We start from the raw sequence: 21,452 nt of genomic DNA on the forward strand, positions 1-21,452 counted from the left end.
TAAACAGAAAGTCCTCTTCATCCGGGTACTTTTTTGTTCAAATTTCGTTGCATTGTGGGTTTTTACGGTGTGCGAACGCGAAAAAAGATGGCCGCTTTAGCTAAAGCCCCGACTACACATGAAGGTAAATGTGTCTCTTTTACACTCCAAGAAACTATACTATGCCAGCTTTATCCATTGCCTGAGTAACTGAAGTACATTTTCTTCCTTTCAGAAATCGAGTGGCAAATTCAGCAATTACAAGCTCAACGATCGAATTTACCCAAAGTTGACATCGGTGAAAAGGTTAGATTTTCCTGACGTACTCTTTTATCCGCGTCTACTTTCGATGCGTTATATGAGGAGATACACTTTAAATGTCTTATTTGCCTTCTGTATTATTTTAATGTAGATATCAGAAGCTTTTTAGGCTTCACCATCATAAAGTACCTCAAATTGTATGATAAAAATGTAATTCAAGAAGATGATCGACTTGTTTGCATTGTTGGTCATGTACCTTTTAGGTTGGGTTAGCTTCTGTTGGCGAAGGAGGATATGATGTCGACATTTATGGTGCGGGTGGTGGCAGGTCAGTGTCCGTTATTTCTCTCTCGATAATTATTCTTGTATGTTACAAATATTATCAGTGACTGTACTAATTGAAAATTTTCAGTCGCACTATCCCGAATACATTTTTTTGCATCACGTATCATTACTTTTCCTCTGATATATTTATTTCCTTTATGCTGCCAGATATGATCTCTCTGTTTATTCATATTCATTTCAGGTTTGAAGGCTATTCAATCGATATTGCTCCAAATGAACAAGAAGAGGTGAGGATCCTTAAATCTGGTATTCATTAAATATTTGTACTGAGAAAGTCTAACAACCTGGTTTCAGAACCCCATAGGTTTGTTGCAGTTATCCTTTTGCTCAAGTACTAGTACTGCTCACATCTATTTTTTTAAATTTTGAAGTATTTTTTTATTTGTTCATGACAGGATGATGATGATTACTCTACCACTATTATGCATCCTTCAAGGAACACTTATACAGCCCCTACAGCACTGTTAAATGATATAGCCAGGTCCTCTGAGAATGTAAGTAAACCTCAACAATGTTTGTCACTTGTCTTTTCATAATTTCATAAAAGAAGATTCATTGAGATAGTACTATGAATGGAAGAAAAGTTAACCCTTCAACTCCCAAGATCAGATTGTAAATTCTCCCCTATATCTAACACACAATTCCTTGTAAATAAGTTATGAGAATTTGGTGTTAGATCAAGATAACAACTTCTTGATAAGTTTGAGTATTCTTATTACCTGGTGGCTGGCTAATGTAGGGATGTAATTAGGGGAAGTTACAAGTTAATCACTTCAGGGAGGTAAAGGGTTAATCTTGACTGTACTGTATGACATAGGTATATAAAAAACAGCAACAATAATATAGCAGCTGAGTAAGGAATCAATTTGACCTTTTGACCTCTGAGAGTGACAAGTATTTAGTATTTCCTTACAGCGTCACCCTCAAATCAGACATCAAGGTCACAAGAATAAAGGAAATGATCATCAGCTTAAAAAAGTCAGGATTATTTAACAATTTCTCCTAGTCAGCGCCTTAGGAAATGTATAGAGAACAGTATGAAGAATATGTATAACTGATGTTAATGTGTAAAAGCTTAGAGAGAAGTGAGTTGATTGATAGAAAAGAATCACAGGTTCTTCTATTTTCATTGATTACAGGTGGATCCGTTTGCACAACACAGGCAGCAAACCATTGCTGAGCGTGAAGATGAATACAGAGCAAGGAGAAGACAGATGGTGATATCACCACCAAGACATGATCCTTTTGCAGATGGTAGGTGTTGTAGATTGACAGACTATTTTTAAGTATTCTTTATGCCAGTGTTTCTCATGTATGTGTTTAACCTGCTACAAAGTAGTCAAGTAGGAGGTAAAGTGTGGTTGGAATTGATGATTTGCCCACAGTGGTGATGGTCACATAATTGTAACTAAGCATGAGTAGAGAATAATAATCATTTTGTGGAATTCATTACAACATCCAGTGGCAACTTTGTTTTGACTTGACCTAGAAATGTTTTATTAGGTATCTAAATTAGTTATTCAATTGATGATCAAATTCAGTTCTATTTATTGACTGATTTACCTGTTAGCCATTATGTACAATTTTGCAGTTTTCAAAGTTTTGTCAGTAGTCCCATGGAGACAGACAAATTAGTAACATAAGAATCATTGAAGGATTCTTGTTGACTTAAATCAAGTCTTCCCCCTAAGCTTTCTTAGCAGTATTCCTTTAAAGAATTGGCAAGGGAGCTTATTGCCAAGAATCTGTGCCTTCCACCCTTGAAAAAGGCTTAATTTTTGAAGTTAAGTAGCACTTTCCAGCTAAGTTTGAACAAAGAAATTATCCATTGTAACCAACACTGTGGACCCCATTGGTCTCTTATGATTCCTTAAGCTGCCTCAAATTTACTAAGCATTGCTTTTTCCATCTGTGAATATATCCTAAAGTAGATGTTTGGCTAATGCAAAACTTTATTTGGTTCTTTGCAAAAGGCTGTCTTGCCTCTGCAGTGTTGTTAGTCTGGCTAGAGCAGTTTTTGATCGGCTATTGCAAAGAAAATTACACAGTGTATCACTTATAGCTTTTTTGTTATTCAACACTAATTTACTCAGATTATTAGAGAATCCTGCTCTTCATGCCAAAAGTTAAAATCCAGTGGAATTTTATTTTTGAAAAAAATTATGTGCCACATGTTTTTTTGATATTTTGTTTTCTATGTGCTGGTAGACTAGAGTTTTTGGTCATCATTTGTCATTCAAAAACTGCTCTTTGCTTTTATGATTTAAGTAAGAACTGTTTACTTCATTTTACTTACTCCTAAACCCCTTTTCTTCATTCAGCGGTGATGGAAACTTCACTCATCAACTGCGCAAAATTAATGCAAGAGTATTTGTCTCAATGTTGGTTATTTATAGATACTATTGTTCAAGTTTTATTTTTGGTACAAGTCTTGTGGAACAAAGTGTCATTACCAGCATAATTTCAAGGCTATATAATTTTTGAATGACAATGTTTGAATATTTCAATGTTTGCTAAATTGTAGCTGTTCAAGTTTGAAAACAGTTTTCAAAGTGTTATACTTGCAAGTAATTTGAATTCTTGATGGTTTCACAACAGTGTTTCATCATCAATACATGAATCTATGTGCAAAGGGAACCCTTTTTTCCTCAAAATTATATAATTTTTACAGTACACTGTATTCTGAAATGCAAGGTGAATTTTAATAATCTTCACTAAAAAAAAAAAAAAAAAAGTAGAAAAACAGATGTAGTCAGACAAAATTTTATACTATCATGCCAAAGCTAACTTCATCCCTTCCAAAATTAGTAAATTAAAAAAAAAAGAGGCATTGTGAAGAGGACACATTTCCTCAAAATCCAGGGAAAGTTTATTGAAATTTCATATTTGTAAAGTGTAGAATACACAGTACATACTTAGAGTAAGATGCCCTAAGCCAATACTGATGCTACACAGTGGTCGATTACTGACCTCTGAAGAATTTTTAAATAGGAGAAGTGCTTGAGTTTATCAACTAACTCGATGCCATGCCAAGATGCGACGTCAGTGACTCATCTCAAGACTAGCCATTGGGTTGGTGTTACCTTGCCGCAGCCACCTTTCCAGACAAAAAAAAAAAAAACAATTGTACATGTGTGGTGTTATTGTGTCTGTTTGTCATAATCTGTCTTTTGCAACTATGTAGCAGCTTAGTTTTAACAAATACTCTTGCTGGTTTCTGAAAGTCCTAAAATGGCAGTTACAATTGAACTGTTTCCATGGATTTGAAGAGACTGGCAATTGTTGTGTAAGAGTGGTAGTTGAAAGAATTTCAGAGGATTGATATGGCAAGAAATTGCATTGTAAATTTTTGTGGTAGGATTTTCTAGTCTGTTGTACCTCTTCATATTGTTAGCTAAGCTGCTGTGATAATTTTGTTATTTTGTCATGTGCTGTTGTGTTTGGTAATTTGAAAGCAGCTAATATTGTTTCTGTTTTTTATTTTTCTCTTGTAAGGTGGCAAAACACCTGATCCATCCCAGTTGATTAATACAAGGACGTATCAGGACATTATTCAAGAAACAGCTCTTCATAGAGAGCAGGTTTGTATTCTGTGCACTTTACATAGATTATGGACTAAATTAATGATATTTTCAGCTGAAGAAGGAATAGTCTCATTTTTGTGAAGGGCTCTTTTTTTGTTAATTTTTGCTGTATTATAGATTTTTCATTAGTAATGTTGGGCTTTTTTTCTTAATGATTTGTTACATAACTTCTGTCATTGAAACCTTCTACATGATGTTCCTTCAAGTTATCAAGTAGGACGGTCTTTGTTTGTGGGAAAGGTTAGAACAGCTAGTGATAAATTTTGTTTGTCTTCTTTCTAGGCACAAATCTTTCATGATATCAGGAACCAAGCAGCCTCAGGGGAATTGCAAAAGGCTCAACCAGCTGCAGCATCAAAACCAGGTTTGTTTCTGTTAACCTTTCAACCAAGATTTGATTGTGAATTCTCCCCTCTAGCTGTGACATATTTCATTGTAAATTAATTACAAGAATTTGGTGTTAGTTTTTTATAACAACTTTTACCTTATAACTTTGAGTGTTCTCATTACCTGTGTTTTGGTTGAAGTTACATGTTAATCATCTTAAGGAGTTAAAGCTTTTCAATCCCCTCTCCAAGTAGTAATATTGCAACAAGATAACACTGTACTTTTTATGATTGTTGGATATTTATCTTCTCTTTTTTATTTTTTTATTTTGGGAAGGAAGGGAAGAAACATGTAAAATAGGTGCAAGCAGCTTGCTTAGCTGATACTAATAAAATGTTGAATATGAGTTGTTTGCAGTTTTTTCTTTCTCAGTGGAATTGTGTTTCATTTCATTTCAGAGAGGAAGCGCCGCAGATGGGATCAGCAGGCTTCTGGGGATGAAACACCAGCCAAGAAAAAGTCTAGCAGTTGGGATCAGGCTGAGGTAGGAAAACTTGCTTCTCAGAGATGTCAAGCTCTTTTTTCCTCAGGATATATCTACGAGTACTGGTTTCATGTCCTTAAAGCAGTATATAAATCAAAGACAACTCAATTCTTGTACTGTTTATGAACCCTGCAACCAGTCTTTAGTCAGCTTTGAAGGCAACAAATGCAGCCATTTCTTTCTCAGATAAAATTTTAAAACCTTTAAAACCTTTACTTGCTTTCATTACAGATGGCGACTCCTTCTGCCAGTCGCTGGGATGAAACTCCTGGGCGTGCAAAAGGCTCAGAAACACCAGGTGTTACCCCCCACAGGCCTGGCTCTGAGACACCAGGAGCTACCCCTAGCACCAGGATATGGGAAGCTACACCAAGCCATGTGACCCCTGGACATGCCACACCTGGACATGCCACTCCTGGCGGCAATACCACACCAGGTAAAGTCTTCTTTTTGTGTGCTCAGGGCTCATATATTTATATATATATGTTCTTATTTTGGGTCAACTATTGTTAATTTCTAATGGCCTTTGCTTGATTACCAGGCATTTCATCAACCAGGAGAAATCGCTGGGATGAAACTCCCAAGACAGAAAGAGGTTTGTTGTTTTCAGTATGTCAATAATCTCCTCTTTCCTGGGCAGTTGTTGATTTTGAAGGGAAGTGTCACCAGTTTTAAGTTCTTCTGTTTTTACAATGACAGCTGCGGCTCTTAAACATGATCTTGATCTCTTGACTTTTTTCCCTTTACATTATGCACAATGAAATAACTAAATTTCCTGAACAGTACAAGTTCCTTTAGGCTAGCAGGATCACAATACATTACCAAAACGTTAGGGAGTAATTATTATAGAAAAGATTGAAGTATATTGAGACAATTGATCCTCCTTAAACTTGGAAAATTGAACATAAGATATAAATGAAAAATAAAATGCTGATCATTTAAGAAAACTTTTGTTTATGGATGGCTTTTCTCCTCAAAGGTGAAACTCCAGGTCATGCCACTCCAGGCTGGGCAGAAACTCCTAGAACAGATCGCACTGGTGCCGAGACACCTGGAGCCACACCTACTCCAGGAAGTAAGCGACGTTCACGATGGGATGAGACACCTGCCAGTCAAATGGGTGGCACCACCCCGATGATTGGTACCAGTGGCGTGACACCAGCTGGACCTGCAGCCATGCAGATGCAGACACCTACCCCAGGACAGATGGCTATGACACCAGAGCAGATGCAGGCATATCGCTGGGAGAGGGAAATTGATGAAAGGAACAGGTACCTTTCTGATGATGAACTGGATTCGTTTTTCCCAAAAGAGGGATACAAGGTATGAGTGTTTTGTTCTCATTTTGGATTAATTAGAGGGAAAAAAGGGCCTTTTCCCTTTCTTTTTTGCTTTTGAGCTTCACAAAGAAACAGACTATTCTTAAGCAAATTTGCAGTCAATTCTGTGGAATGGTGTGGACTTCATCTGAACCAGTCTTCATTCGGTAGCTGGTCAAATGTTTCACTCTTATTGTTTTAAACATGTATTAGTAATGCTTTCAAAACTTGTGGTCCTTTTCCAATGAATGTGCAATAAAATGACACAAAAAGACCCTAAAATCTATAGGTGAGGAAAGAACAAGACTTGACTGCACTTCAAAAATTACTGGTTACCACCAGTTTCTTGTTTCTTTCAAACTTTCTATAAACCTGGGCCAGGTTGTTTAAATTGGGGTTAAGATAACCCAGGGTTGGTGTGAAATCTTTTTCCAGATCTGAAAGCTTTAAAAGAAAGTTCAGAAAGAAAGAAAGTTGAACATCTGGGCCCTGATGATAAACATTTTATCTTTCAGATTCTTGAGCCACCTCCAGGCTATCAGCCTATCAGAACTCCAAGCCGTAAGCTAACAGCCACTCCCACCCCTATAGGGGGAAGTGGCTTTTTCATCCAGGTATGTGATACTGACTTCCTTTCTTGTCATCCACACTATCCATTTAAAATGTTGGAAAGATTATATGGCTTGTTGATATGATACCATCTCATCTCTGTCATGTGGAATTTAATCAAGATAATGCTTATGCTGTTGTTGAAATATTTCACTTGTGACTAATTGTTTTCTTTTTATTTGTTAATGCAGCAAGAAGACAGATCAGCCAAACTGGTTGAAGATCAACCACCTGGTAACTTGCCCTACTTGAAACCAGATGATGTACAATACTTTGATAAGCTGCTGGTAAGTTGAAAAAGCCCAAGACTTTAAAGGTTTAGACATATAAGCAGCAGCTCCCACACATTTTACTGAAAAAAAGAACTGTTAGTTGGTACCTTTTTTAAAATCTTAATACTTTTCTGCAGGACAGTATGTATAATGTTTATTGAATTTCTGTGCTGATGACTTGAAGGAGGCAAGAGAGTGTACAATACTGGTTATGAAGTAAAACACGCCCAGGAGTATTTCGTTCTGTTTGGAAAAAATGACTAAATAATAGATTTGTTAATTTGTTTAAACTGTGCTGTGTCTCACCTAGCCTCATGATATCAACAGGTGGATGTTGATGAGAGCACTCTTAGTCCAGAAGAGTTGAAGGAAAGAAAGATCATGAAACTCTTACTGAAGATTAAAAATGGCACTCCACCCATGAGAAAGGCTGCCTTGCGTCAGATCACAGACAAAGCTCGTGAGTTTGGAGCAGGTCCACTGTTCAACCAGATCCTACCTCTTCTTATGTCTCCTACACTTGAAGATCAGGTGATGTAAAATTTGAACAAACTTCTGGTTTTGTTCTTTTGATGCTCAGTGTGAAATGGAATTTATATTTATTTGGTGAAGTTGGGCAGTTCTTTGCATGCACTTGTATTTTAGGCATCGTTTATATGATTTAAAAACAGTTTGATGTGGGTTCTTTTGGTTAATTACTTTGGTAACATAGCAGGATCAAAGAAAAAATTGATCTATTTTAAAATCATTTTAAACTAAAAAAATAAGTACTTAGACTTCCTGATAGTAATGCCCTCTGTCCATTTACCACTTGCTTGCTTGGAAGAAAATAAATTCCCAGATACTTTGTTAAATTGTGTACACACTAAAATAGCTAGCATGCACTCATCTGTACATCTTTACATGAAGTCTGAACTCTTAAGCCTGAATTTTTGTTAAATGTAAAGATTTTTTATAAATTGTCTATAGCTATCCTTGCTCATTTTTACTTTTGATGATTCAAGCATTTTCATCCCTCTGATGAAGGAGTTTTTTTGTTTACAGGAACGTCATTTGTTGGTGAAGGTCATTGACAGAATTCTGTACAAACTTGATGATCTTGTTCGTCCATTTGTCCATAAGGTAAGCTAAATGGTTGCTATGCTTCAGTGCATCTTTTTCTTAGGTAGTATGCTCTTTATATTCATGCCATTTACTGAACTTGGCCTTATCTCTTGCAGATCCTTGTGGTTATTGAGCCACTTTTGATTGATGAAGACTACTATGCTAGAGTGGAGGGACGTGAAATTATTTCCAACTTGGCTAAGGTTAGTAGAGGATTCATTTTTGTCTTTCTGAAACAATATTTTTTTTTTCTCTTTTAGGGTGGTATAAGAGCGTTGTTTTTTCTTTTCCATCTCAAGGAAGGTGTCTTCCTTCACAGAGACTTAAACAACTCATAAAGAGAAGAAATCGGCTTCTGCCATAATCAAGCCATGTTGAATATTGTACAATTTACTAATGTGTGGCCTGCAAAGACTGATCAAATGTCATGTAACTATGAAGTGGAAAAGATGATTCACTATATTGCTAATGTATATCTGTCTTTTAGGCTGCTGGTTTGGCCACAATGATCTCTACCATGAGACCTGATATTGATAATATTGATGAGTATGTCCGTAACACAACAGCAAGGTAAGTTCCATACATATTAGTCAATAAAAGTTAGTGTTTCGTTTTTTATCTCCAATCATATATGTTGATATAAATGTACATGTACAACTTGCATGACTGTTGTGATCTATTCATTGCAGAGCTTTTGCAGTTGTAGCTTCAGCTCTTGGCATTCCTTCCTTGTTACCATTCTTAAAAGCTGTATGTCGCAGCAAGAAATCATGGCAAGCACGTCACACTGGAATCAAAATTGTCCAGCAGATAGCCATTTTGATGGGATGTGCTATCTTGCCTCATTTGAGAAACTTAGTGGAGATTATTGAACATGGTAAGAGAGGTTGTACAGAAGATTTTAAGATTGAAAGCTCAAAAGAGTGACTGACACAATATATAGCACTATGTAGTACAAAATTTTTAGATAGCTTGATATCATTTAACTATCTTAAACTATCTTATCCACACTTATTGTGCAGTATAAGCAATAGCTTTCTTCTAGACTCTACCAACAAAATAGTAAAAGTGAGTTACATCTATCAAAGAGACCACATTTAGAACATAGAGATATTGTCCACTGTATTGTGGAAAGAGTAGATAATGTCTGGATGGAAAAATGTAATAGCATAGCTGCTGATGAACATCCAGAAAGGACAAACATGCAATTTCTCCTTTCAATTTTACTACATTATCCTGCAAACCATGATGGGAGCAGGCAGGCTTTCAGGCAAGGGTTTTGTTCTCGATTTTTCAGCAAATTATTTAATCTGAGTTACAAAGAAATGTTTACCAGTAATGCACCAAGTAATACCTTTATGGGTATTCTGTGGATGAGTAACACTCTTGAAATATATATCTTGGCTGCTTTGTTAGGTTTGGTTGATGAACAGCAGAAGGTGCGAACTATCACTGCTCTTGCCTTGGCTGCCCTGGCTGAAGCTGCTACACCCTATGGTATTGAGTCCTTTGATAGTGTTCTGAAGCCCCTGTGGAAGGGTATAAGACAACACAGAGGAAAGGTAACTTTTTAAAAGAATGTGCCACAGAGCTTAGTGAAGAGTCTTGGATTTTCTAGAAACTACAGAAATTTAAACACTTATAAGACCTCTGATAAGCATGGATGATACAGATGAAGTGTTTATAAAATAGCAAGATGTCTGCTGTTTTTCCAAGGTGCAAGAAGTGATCAATTCTTGTTGAGATTCTATTCTGCTGAAGTGAATTTCTCTCAAATTTCCTTGGCCAAATCTTATTGTACAAAGTCTGAAAATTTTGAATTTGGGGTTAACTATTGACTACAGTCTGCATTAACTCAAAATCTTCTATGCAAGCCGTGTAATTTGGCTGAAAACTTTGAATCTGGAAAATGAAGATGTTACACACAAAATCTCACCATATTATTTCTTCCAAAGTAACGTTCTTAAGAGAGACACTTTGTTGCCTTATCTATTCTGCTTTTATCACTATTTTGTGTCTAGAGATTTGGAAGTGGGTTTAAAAAAAGGTGAAGGTTTTTTATACCATTGCTTACTTCAAATGTGTTTTTTCAGGGTCTGGCTGCCTTTCTGAAGGCTATTGGATACCTTATTCCACTCATGGATGCAGAGTATGCCAACTACTATACCAGAGAAGTGATGCTGATCTTGATTCGTGAGTTTCAGAGCCCTGACGAAGAAATGAAAAAGATTGTGTTGAAGGTAAACAGCTAAAGAATTCTTGTTTTTCTTCAAATCAGGTTAATTGGTTAACATACTTCAAAAATGGTCCACCAACTTAATGTTGTGAACTTTGTTATAAACCCAAGTGCAAGATAACAAAACAGAAAATCAAGTTGTATCACTGCGCATGTTTAGTAGCTGGCTAATATCCTTTTGGTTTGTTTGGTTTGCAGGTAGTGAAGCAGTGCTGTGCCACGGATGGTGTTGAACCGCAGTACATTAAAGATGAGATTTTACCAGATTTCTTCAAACATTTCTGGCAGCACAGGATGGCATTGGATAGGAGAAATTACAGACAGGTCAGTCAAGTTCATGATATGTATGCATTGTGCTCAAATTGTATTAAAAGTAAGTTAGCCAGAGTAGTCTGAAATTTAGGGTCTTGAAGAGTTAAATTTTTGTAAGCATCTTGTTATCATTGTCAGAAAAGTAATAAGCGTCTTAGAAACTTTATTTCTAGATCTTCTTTTCCTGTGTCTGTAGCGTCAACATAATATAAAACATCAGTTCTCACTTTTTTCTTTAAGAGAAGGTTTTGTTTTAGAATGGGTTTTGTAGTCCGTTTTCAAGCACCCAGTAATAATAATGTATACAGTATTCCAATCTCAGAATTTAAATGGCATTGCATATTATGTATAATTTTGACAGCTAGTGGATACAACTGTGGAACTGGCTAACAAAGTCGGAGCATCTGAGATCATCAACCGAATAGTGGACGATCTCAAAGATGAAAATGAACAGTACCGAAAAATGGTCATGGAAACAATTGAAAAGGTAACTTTTACCATATTATTTCTCACCACCCTAACGTCAGAAAGCCAGTTCCTACCATATGGTTTCGAGTTAGATCATTAATTGAATTCCACGAACAATTTCGTGGCAAAAAAAGGACCGAAACTTCTGACAGAACCGAAAACTTAGCCCCAAAATTACACCAAATCTTTCGTCGTACTTTTTTCCAACTCAAAACTAGATCAAATGTCCCAAGCAAAATTACACTATATGTATCATGCGCTCACACGTCCTATAAGGTCACTGTTCTTCAGACCACCATTTATGACGTTCTGTATATTGTTATTGTTTTGGTTCTTGTTTGTTTTCTGGATAATTTTGAAAAAAAAAACTTTAATGGTTTTTATTTTCAGACTATGGGTAACCTGGGCTCATCCGATGTTGATTCCCGTCTTGAGGAACAGCTTATTGACGGAATCCTGTATGCCTTTCAAGAACAAACTCAAGAGGTAATTACCTTTTGTTTGTTTGTTTTGTTTGTTTTGTTTTGTTTTTTCACTCCAAGAGTGACTACCGCACAAACTCTCCATAGCATTTCGATACTCTGTCAAAGACAGGTAATGATAACTTTAAAAACAAAAATCAGCTAAGTTGTAGCCTGAGAGCAGGCGCTCGTTATAAGTGCTTCGGCATGACTGCTTCTTCGCCCGCTGGAAAGTATGAGGCGAGTGAGGTTTGCAAGAGGTCCAACACTGAAAGTGAGCATTATTAGCGCCAGACTCCCGAAAAACCTCTCCCCTGCTCGTCTCCAATCCTCCCGCGGGCGGAGAAACTCGCCTCTTAGAGCGCTAATAAAGAGGGCCTGCTACCTGGCTAGCTCATTTGTCTCGATAAAACACTCAATTTTTTGAAACAGCAAACAAACAAAAAATAAATATCAACTAGAAGAACTAGCTTTCAGTTTCTAAGGGTTGATACTTCATTATTTGTCCAGCAGAATTCTCATTTTTGTGAGGATATTTGGTGAACAATGATGCGTTTTCTGTTGTTTCACTAGCTTCTCGTCTAATCACATTTTCTTTCTAATTTTGTGTTGTGGCCTTTGTGTGAAAATGCTGATTTTTCACTGACCTTTACTCATTTGTTCTCCCTAGGACATCGTTATGTTGAATGGTTTCGGTACAGTGGTGAATGCACTGGGTAAGCGTGTTAAGCCATACCTGCCTCAGATCTGTGGTACAATCCTGTGGAGATTAAACAACAAATCAGCTAAGGTCAGACAACAGGCTGCTGATCTCATATCAAGGATCGCTCAAGTCATGATGACCTGCGGAGAGGCAAGTATATGTTTCAGAGTGATATTCTTTTTCTACTTTTTTGTCTGTCTCTCGCTTTGTTGATGGCTTCCACTCAGGTTGTCAAAACGTCAGTCACTATTACCGACAGTATTCCCTTTCTGTAGTACTCTCACCCTAACGTTCAGACTTCACTATCAACAAGTCTTTCATGTGGTAAAGTCACTAATCTGCCTTACGCGAAGTAGAAGAAAGATCGGAGTACGCAAGGAGAAAGCGAAAATTTTGAAGCTTATTAAGTCCTGAAATCCGTGGAGAGAATAATTTGTAATGTCCTGTAATTTTTCTACGTTGTACAGCCAACGGGCGAGCTAACAACATCAATGGTTACTTCTTACTAATTGGCTCGCAGGTCCCGATCGTTAGTATGATCGTTTATAACGCTATGAACATTTCCAAAACGTTTCTGTTATCCCTTCTTTCTTTTTTTCTTATCTAACGTAATATGGAATTGTCTTTGTCTACAGGAGAAGCTCATGGGCCATTTAGGTGTCGTACTGTACGAGTACCTTGGAGAAGAGTACCCTGAAGTACTGGGGAGTATCTTGGGGGCCCTTAAGGTGAGCAAACACACTTATAGGAAATTATGGTAAAGGATTTGTTTAACATCACCTAAAACAGTGAATTTTCTATGAAACCGCTTTAACTCCAGAAAGGTTTCCTTTACATTGTTTAATAATGTACATGAAAAAATTACGCGCTCTGATTGGCTGAAAACGAGTGCAGTCTCCTGTAACACGAGTGCAAAGTTGTAACATGAGTGCAAATTACAAATAGCGTGTTGTAGAAATTTACGTGTCTTGACTCTGCGATGTTTTTTCATGTACATTACTAACAGGTAATTAAATGATTTCTCGTGCTATGTGGTGTAATAAAGCACTTGTAAATTTTCCAAAGACAGCAAATTGCATTTGCCCTACGGCTCGTGAATTTTTGTTGTCTTTGAAAAATTTACTCATGCTTATTAACACCAAATTGCAATCGAAATCGTGTCATTACCTATACAAATTGCAAATGTAAATTATAAATTTACAACTGTAAATTTCCGGCCATATCTTGTGCAAGTATAATTGTTGAGGAAAAGTTTGTAAGGGACAAAATTTGTCAAAATAGATTAATTCACCGAGACTCTTTTCAGTAAAATTTTGAACTGAGTAAGAGTAATTCTACTCCAGCGTCTTTTCCTGGACAAGATTCATCGACGAGTTTCTATTTCCAACACATTCGATGCAAAACTTTGTGCTCGAAAATTGCACCACTACTTTAGAAGACTCTCTATTATGACTCCCCTTTACGTAGTTAGTTCATTTTAAAAACTGTTCAAGATTTACAGACAAAGAGATGGCGATCGGCAAGAATAATTAGCTTTGGATTTTACAGTTTTGTTGGCATGAACGAACAGTAAATAGTTTTTAAAAGAGCGTTGGTTATGTGAAGACCGGATACTAACCACTAGTGATTTGTTTGTTTATAGGCAATTGTCAACGTTATTGGAATGAACAAAATGACTCCACCCATCAAAGATCTTTTGCCGAGACTCACACCCATTCTCAAGAACAGGTGCGGGTTTTTCCGTTTTATTGTTTTTCCTATCTTACCAAAGTATGCACGACCTTGTAGCGCGAGCAATGACGAACACTGAAGCTTTGTTTAACGTTATTAAAAGCCACTGAAAAGTTTGCATAGAAAAATGAGACATCGGATTGAAAAAACTGATATTAAAACAAGCTGATATTATATAGTGTCTGTTACTTTGAAGGAAATTTTCGCCTCACATTCTAGCACTTCGAAATATTGATGTTACAAAGGCCCATAGAGGGCTAGAAATCATCTTTACATCTGATCTTTTCCTTCACCAGACATGAGAAGGTTCAGGAGAACTGTATCGACTTGGTTGGTAGGATTGCAGACAGAGGAGCAGAACATGTCGGTGCGCGTGAGTGGATGAGAATTTGTTTTGAGCTCCTTGAACTGCTGAAGGCCCACAAGAAAGCTATCAGAAGAGCTACTGTCAACACTTTTGGATACATCGCCAAGGCAATTGGGTAAGTTACTTACTGTAGAGCCAAGCCAGATCTGCAATTTTTGCCTAACGGTCCCCACTATGTTTCATGTCTTCGCTTTTAGGTTAGTTGATACATTCGGCTGCTTACTCGTCGTGATATTTTTCTTCGTATTACGGACATCCCGTAAAAGAAATTTTATCAATTTGTTCAATGCCTACGTCTGCTAATTTCCTATAAACAGAGGTTTGGAAACGAAAACAAAAATAATTTAGTCAATGCGAACGTTATCTTTTTTGTGAAATTTTAAACATTTTCCATTTGTGAAGAAAAATCTCCGGCATATGTCCGGTTGTTTGGCCAGAGATTGTTCTTTGAGTTACACTAAGTCGCATAAACAAAAATTTTAAGTGTTTTGTTGATTGATACCGACGTCTTCTTACTCAATTTCATGTTATCTTTTCCTGTCCTCTAGTCCTCAAGATGTACTCGCCACTCTGCTCAACAACTTAAAAGTGCAGGAACGACAGAACAGAGTGTGCACCACTGTCGCTATCGCCATTGTTGCAGAGACATGCTCGCCATTCACTGTTCTACCAGCCCTAATGAATGAATACCGTGTCCCAGAGCTGAACGTCCAAAATGGCGTCCTTAAGTCACTGTCGTTCTTGTTTGAATACATTGGCGAAATGGGAAAAGATTACATCTATGCCGTGACACCTCTATTGGAAGATGCTCTCATGGACAGGTTAGACACACCTTTGAAGCGTTTTGTAACTAAAAGTTTTTAGAGCATCTCTGTTTCAGCGTCGCAACGCGGATTCTCAGTGGTTTCATGCTTTGATTGAGCCTGAAAACTCATGCCATCCCCATAATCAATCAGACTGTGCTGTTCAAACACTTAATTTAACGGCGCTCTGTTAAGGGATATATACTAACAAATTGTTATTGGTTTCTGTATCCTCCAAACAGAAAATGGACCAAAATCTCCAGCTGAATTTAGGCGGGGTGGCAGGGTTACTTCAGTATAAGGATCATCAACGCTCTGAGAGCCGACGGGGGGGTGGGGAGGGGCTGATTTATTTCCAGGTCATTGAAACGGGTGAGGGGGGCTTTTTAGAATCTCTAAATTTTAGACAGGGGCTTATTCAGCCGTTTACGGTATCTGCAATGACCCTCATAGGGTTAGATATTGTCAGTCTTCGTTCATAACAGAATGACCTTTTCATGTGTATTAGTTACTTATTCTTACGACTGGTCTTCCAATCCTTTCAGAGATCTAGTTCATCGCCAAACAGCGTGTGCCGCAATAAAGCACATGGCCCTGGGAGTGTCAGGCTTTGGCTGTGAAGATGCTCTCACTCACCTTATGAATTACGTGTGGCCCAACATCTTTGAGACGTCGCCTCATGTCGTGAACGCAGTGATGGAGTCTATCGAAGGCATGAGAGTGGCTTTAGGGCCTTCCAAAGTACTTCAATATTGTTTACAGGTGAGAGGCTATAAAACTCTTTGCTATGCGATAATATTTTTGGGGTTTTCTCCTTCGAAGTTTTTGTTTTTGACATGAGTTGAATCTGTTTACAATTACCAATCATTTCAATTGCACCATGTCAAAAGGGTATTGTTTATTTCGATTAACTTTACATCTTTCATACCATGTTACGTTGCGTTACATGTCGTGGCTTGTCGATAGTTTTGTGATGGATAAATCTTTGGAAAAAACTTTTCATCTCACGTTTTTATCGTTACATTTCCCAGGGAATGTTTCATCCGGCGCGAAAGGTTCGAGATGTCTACTGGAAGATTTACAACAGCTTGTATATTGGATCACAGGTAAAACTGTCACTAACGTTTACTCGTACTATATATCCTCATCCGTCTTAGTCGTGTTTTCATTTATGTGTTGTTCAGAAATTTTACCTATGTCACCGCTTTTTGTCTCCTTTTAGGATGCTCTGGTAGCAGCATATCCTACAGCACCCAGTGATGAAAAGAACCATTTCTCAAGATCCGAACTATCCTATTTCCTCTGATCTGAGGAAGATGTCAAGGCAATGGCTCTGCGCCGAACATTTTCTGACATAGCATCATCACGCACTTAGTAATTTAACATTTTAACCTTTGTAGAAAGCGTGCAAGTGCCACGCTGTACATAGCAGAACTTGAAAATTTTGTTTTAGGTTAGTTTGCGCTTTTCTTCGTTTCCTGCGTTCAGGGCTCGAAATTGAATTGAAACAGTTTGCGCATAAATACGAAAATGTAGTCGCAAGTTCTTAAAAAGTGGCAAAACTAATAATCCCTGTGAGTTATTGAATACACTAGACCAACAAATGATTAACAGGAACGTGATTTTATTACTTCATCAGCTTTCATGCCCTCAGTGCAATTATGGAACGTCTGTACGTATTAATAGTTAAATATCTGCGTAGTGATCACAAATTTGGGCTTCCTTTACTTTGGGAAGGTTTAAAGACGAGGTTACATTATTGAAACAAATCAATCCCCATTATCTCTACATAAAGAAAATTTGCCTCGCGAGTGTTAACCTACATGTATGCCTAGGCAAACAAAGGTGCCTATGCTCATGGTTTAGCACACTACCTGGTCGAACAGTTCGTCTTCCGGCTAAGCGCGTGTGTGGATTCTTTAAAATTGAACGCGTGTTCTGTTAAACGCCTTGTTTTTTAGCCACTGAGGCCTGGGCCTAGACTGACCCGGGTCGAATGAGAATTGCGTCAATTTCTCAGAGAAAGTTAGCACTTAGACCTAAAAGAAAAACGTAGAAATGCTGAAGATGGTATTTCTGAGGGTTGAAACCACTGAGTGATCCTCATGCGCTCTCTGAACTATCTCTCTGACTGACTGATAAATTCTTAACTTCGCGCTCGGGAAAATATTCGAGAGAGGTAGATCTCTGATGTAAGCTTATCTTTGATTGAGTACAGAATAAAACGTGTCGAAGTTGTCGCCGTTCCTGTCACGTGTTGCGTAGGAGCGCTTTTCGGGTGTGTTTCGTTAAACCAAAACCAAAACCAAAGTGATTACATCAACGGTGCAAAGCGAAAGTATGTGTGAAAATTGAGCAGAGTAACCTCGAATAAACGACCTCCAGCACGGCCCTTGGCCCGTTTTCCGAGACTTTAGTGAACCCCTTGTTCCAGCGCCTTGTTCGAAATGCAGTACGTATCTGGCAGTTAAATACCCATCGCGAACTTGATCTAACCTTTGCGAGAGGTTGCTCGTAATGTGCGTTTGGTTCAATTCTTTCTAACCAACACAAGCTTTTCAGATTAGAGTAACTAATTGAGATCTTCTTTCCTTTTGAAGGCTCTGTATAGGTTTTACCAATTTCTGTTGGGTTTTCACCAGTAATTCCTAGAATGGAAGTCAGTTTTGATGGAAATAATTCCATCTTTTGTTATAAGGGAATGCGTTTAAATATTTTCCGTCTAGGGGTTCGTAACTTCGGTAGATTTGGGAATGCGATTTTCTGCCTTTCCCTCAATTTGTACTGAAATCCAGACAACATGTATGTAACCCCTCTAAAATATGCTCAACGGCAAGAGGTTAGGCAAATTAGTCGCCAGGGAAAAAAGAAAAAAAAAACGTGCCCTTTTTTTATTTACCGAGGCGGGCTTTTCATAGCAAAAGTAGCTCCAATTCCCAAGTGAATTGCAGTTCAATAAAAAACAAAACAAAACAAAACAAAACAACAAAAACAAACGAAAAACGAGGTTAGTGTAGCGACTAACTCACTCCAGTCGTAAATCATGTGGGTTGAGCTACTACTAGAGCGCTCAGCTGAGCAGGGTTGTATTGTCTTGTAAATTCATCTTTTTTTGCCAATCATTCTCGCTGTTTTCAAGTGGTTTGCAGAAGAAAACCTGTTAACAATACTTTTCAACACCTTCAGAAGTATTTCAGCGATTTTCTGGCTCCAATTGAAAACAAAAGGCCTGGTCGTAAGTCATTGTATCCCAAGCCTCCGAAGCCTAGAATTTCCAAATTAAAACTGGGAATGACTCCCTGTTGCCAGGCAGCGATATCGAAAACGCAGTGAGACCACATGATCAGAATCATTGCCTAGCAACAGGCAGTCAACACCCGTATGTTTTATAAGTAAAGACTCCGCCATCTTTGTGAGTGTTGAGGAAAGCCAACTACAGGGTTAGGTTTGTTGTACCAAGAAATCAGCCATGGCTATGCAAGTGTCTTCACGGCGAGGGGAAGATTATGTAGAAAGTATATACAATTTGATTCCAAAGATTCAAGAGAGGCCTCCAAAGCCTTCAATGTAAGTTTTATTTCGACGCGGCCCTTGATCTTTGTCAAGTTTACCGCGATTGCGAAATTTTGCATCTTCACTTAACATTTAAGTTTTCGTTGCCTTTTGTTTCACTTTAAGCATGGCCTTGATCTCCTTATTTCCTCAGGTATCGCTCTAATTTTGCTTCAACCGTGAAACAGGAGCAGAAGACGAAGAAGCAAAGCTCTAAAACCATGGTAAGCGTTTGTTGTTAAGAAATGACCTCCGTTACCATGTGAGTCTTGTGCAGTTGATCTGTGGTTGTATGCAATCGTATTTCATCGTGTATTAACTGAAATTTTCCTCTGTCCTCCTCAGGGCCCAGCGAAAGTAGCTGTCACAGAACCCAAGGATTTTTTGGCTAAACATTCCAAGGAGTTCAAGCTGCCAGAAAGTAAGCAAAGATCTTTAAATAACAGTGATTAATTGCGAAGTTTACTTATTAACAGAGAAACCTTCTCAGTCATCAAAAACAGTTATTTGTAGCTTTAAAAATGCTTTAGTGTAATCGTGTGTTGAGTAAGAAGGAGTAGTTTCATAATTCTTTCCGCAGTCTGTAGATCACACAAGCTTTTCCAGGAAACATATAAGGTCTTTATTGAAAAAGCTGTGTACAGAATAGCAGTCTCAATAATTAACTCAACTATTTCTTTTAGAAACTGACTTCACGTATCCTGACCATGATAAAAGACGTCCCCCAGTCCCAAAACACACAGAAAAACCTCTAATGGGATTACGTTCCACAAAAAATCATATCACAACAAATGCTGTGGAGAATATCATGTCTGTGCCCAAGATGCCTGAGAAGAAATTCGTGGACACACGTGGAGGAGCCACACATCAACTGGTCCCATCAGGTCTCACTCCAAAATATGTGAACAAGAAAGATTATGGCAAGACCCCAGCTTATCTGGAAAAAAGGAAGGCTGAAGTAGAGAGAGCACAGATGGAGTATGATGCTTATGTACAAGAGAGATGTAGACAAGGAGCAATGAAAAATTTGACAGAAGAAGAGAGGTGATTGACAAGGGTTTTTTAATACTAGCTATCAACTGAACTGATCATTTCTATTGTAGGTTGTGAGGTGTATTATTCTTTACTGTGCATGGTGCGAAGTTTGGCTGCTCAATCTAAATTCATGAAAAGTTTTCAAACGATTCAGATGATGGACTTTACATGAACTTGATTTGTTGAATTGAGTGTTACCTATGTGGTGTTATTGATCTAAACTGTGCATTATTTTTAGATTTAAAATGCCATTGAAAGTAGCTGGACACTTGCCTTTTGAAGTTCTAAAATTTTCATATTTTACCATTATATTGCATCATGTAATTATATATTGTATTTATATTTTATTTAATTTTACAGGCAAGGAATACTTGATGGACTAAAAAAGAACTGGGAGGAACTTCACCACCAATATCAAGGACTTTCTGTCGTTACTGATACAGCACCAAAGAAGGCCCGAAAAGAGAGAATGGAGGCAGAAATGAAACAATTAGAAAGAGACATTGAAACCATTGAGAAACACAGAGTTATTTACATTGCTAATCCTTTCTTTTAATGAAAACCCAGGTGCCAGTTTTATGTCAACCTGATTCCTTTTTTTGGTTTTGTTTAATAATTATTGTGACAAGCTCGACACTCTTGAGGAAAAGTGGTTAAGAATTATCTCCAAGGTATATGTTATTTAGGTTAAATAGCAAAGAAAAAAGTTAAAAGAAACCCTGCCACTGGCAGTAACAAAATTGTAAATACAGTTGTAATCATGTACAAAGTATTTTATTAAAAATCAAGCAATGATAAAAATTGTTTAGGAGTGTATTATTGTTCCCTTTATCTTTGTAGACAAATTTCATCAAAAGCTACCTGTCCACCCCTTGATTTGTCCATCCATTTCATATGGGAGAAAAAAATTCAAGACAAAAGTCATTGCAGTACTGACAGTTTGGTTTTGATCATTCATACATGGTATCATGATGCAGATATAGGAGAATAGGGTCAAATTAAGTTCATCAAATGTCCTGTTCAACTCAACAAAATAATTTGGTTTTATCAACCAAGTTGTAAACGTTGATTGGCCATTGTAAAGCCCTTCTAAAGCAGATGCTTAGTGAGTTAGGCTTCCTTCAGAACAATTGTTTTACTTATATTTTCCCTTGTCTCTGATTTAACAAAATGATACTAGTCATAGACAAATAAAAGTCAAACTTTGCATGCAACCATGAACAAGCTTATCCTCCATACCTTTCCCACCTCACAAGTGGGAGAAGTTTTGAAATAATCAAAAGCTTCCCAACATGGGTATCATTTCTTTTTCCCAAGACCTTGGTGTTTAATTTAATGGTGATATTATTAGAAGACATTAAAAGATAAGTCACTCTGAGGCATTAAGAAGTCAAAACAAGACTCTGAAACACAGCAAATGTTTCAATTTAGTTCTTACTG

The 21,452-nt window shown here is 37.5% G+C and overlaps 2 protein-coding genes across 3 annotated transcripts; both read left to right on the top strand.

Annotated features, from left to right (window-relative positions):
* The first annotated feature begins 38 nt into the window (after positions 1-38).
* On the top strand, positions 39-17,665 carry LOC113665426 (splicing factor 3B subunit 1). 2 transcript variants are annotated; one of them, XM_027181109.2, is made up of 32 exons: positions 39-124; positions 215-285; positions 504-568; positions 767-812; positions 981-1,079; positions 1,725-1,839; positions 4,081-4,166; positions 4,452-4,533; positions 4,955-5,040; positions 5,272-5,476; positions 5,582-5,635; positions 6,020-6,363; positions 6,875-6,973; positions 7,160-7,255; positions 7,568-7,771; positions 8,285-8,362; positions 8,461-8,547; positions 8,832-8,914; positions 9,034-9,221; positions 9,761-9,906; positions 10,438-10,584; positions 10,779-10,904; positions 11,254-11,379; positions 11,751-11,846; positions 12,492-12,674; positions 13,160-13,252; positions 14,167-14,252; positions 14,552-14,737; positions 15,171-15,443; positions 15,971-16,187; positions 16,457-16,531; positions 16,648-17,665. In XM_027181109.2, exons 1-32 carry the CDS (start codon positions 88-90, stop codon positions 16,729-16,731), a joined length of 3,963 nt encoding a protein of 1,320 aa, XP_027036910.2. In that variant the 5' UTR covers positions 39-87; the 3' UTR covers positions 16,732-17,665. The 2 variants fall into 2 exon arrangements, with proteins under 2 accessions (XP_027036910.2, XP_027036911.2); XM_027181110.2 differs by having other exon boundaries at positions 63-124; positions 1,725-3,657.
* A 1,098-nt stretch (positions 17,666-18,763) lies between these two features.
* LOC113665424 (enkurin) lies at positions 18,764-20,813 on the top strand. The gene is made up of 5 exons (XM_027181107.2): positions 18,764-18,992; positions 19,132-19,201; positions 19,323-19,398; positions 19,661-20,021; positions 20,373-20,813. The coding sequence occupies exons 1-5, from the start codon at positions 18,895-18,897 to the stop codon at positions 20,566-20,568; spliced, it is 801 nt and encodes a 266-aa protein (XP_027036908.1). The 5' UTR covers positions 18,764-18,894; the 3' UTR covers positions 20,569-20,813.
* The last annotated feature ends 639 nt before the right edge of the window (positions 20,814-21,452 follow it).

Source organism: Pocillopora damicornis, chromosome 9 (assembly GCF_964200805.1).
Source record: "Pocillopora damicornis chromosome 9, jaPocDami1.2, whole genome shotgun sequence".
NCBI lineage: Eukaryota > Metazoa > Cnidaria > Anthozoa > Scleractinia > Pocilloporidae > Pocillopora > Pocillopora damicornis.

Excerpts from the sequence above, each read along its gene's own strand:
- LOC113665426 (XM_027181109.2), top strand. The coding sequence starts at position 88 with ATGGCCGCTTTAGCTAAAGCCCCGACTACACATGAAG. Across the intron at positions 7,256-7,567 it reads AATACTTTGATAAGCTGCTG|GTGGATGTTGATGAGAGCAC; the intron begins GTAAGTTGAAAA and ends TGATATCAACAG. Across the intron at positions 8,363-8,460 it reads TTCGTCCATTTGTCCATAAG|ATCCTTGTGGTTATTGAGCC; the intron begins GTAAGCTAAATG and ends TATCTCTTGCAG.
- LOC113665424 (XM_027181107.2), top strand. The coding sequence starts at position 18,895 with ATGGCTATGCAAGTGTCTTCACGGCGAGGGGAAGATTATGTAGAAAGT. Across the intron at positions 18,993-19,131 it reads AGGCCTCCAAAGCCTTCAAT|GTATCGCTCTAATTTTGCTT; the intron begins GTAAGTTTTATT and ends TTATTTCCTCAG. Across the intron at positions 20,022-20,372 it reads AATTTGACAGAAGAAGAGAG|GCAAGGAATACTTGATGGAC; the intron begins GTGATTGACAAG and ends TTAATTTTACAG.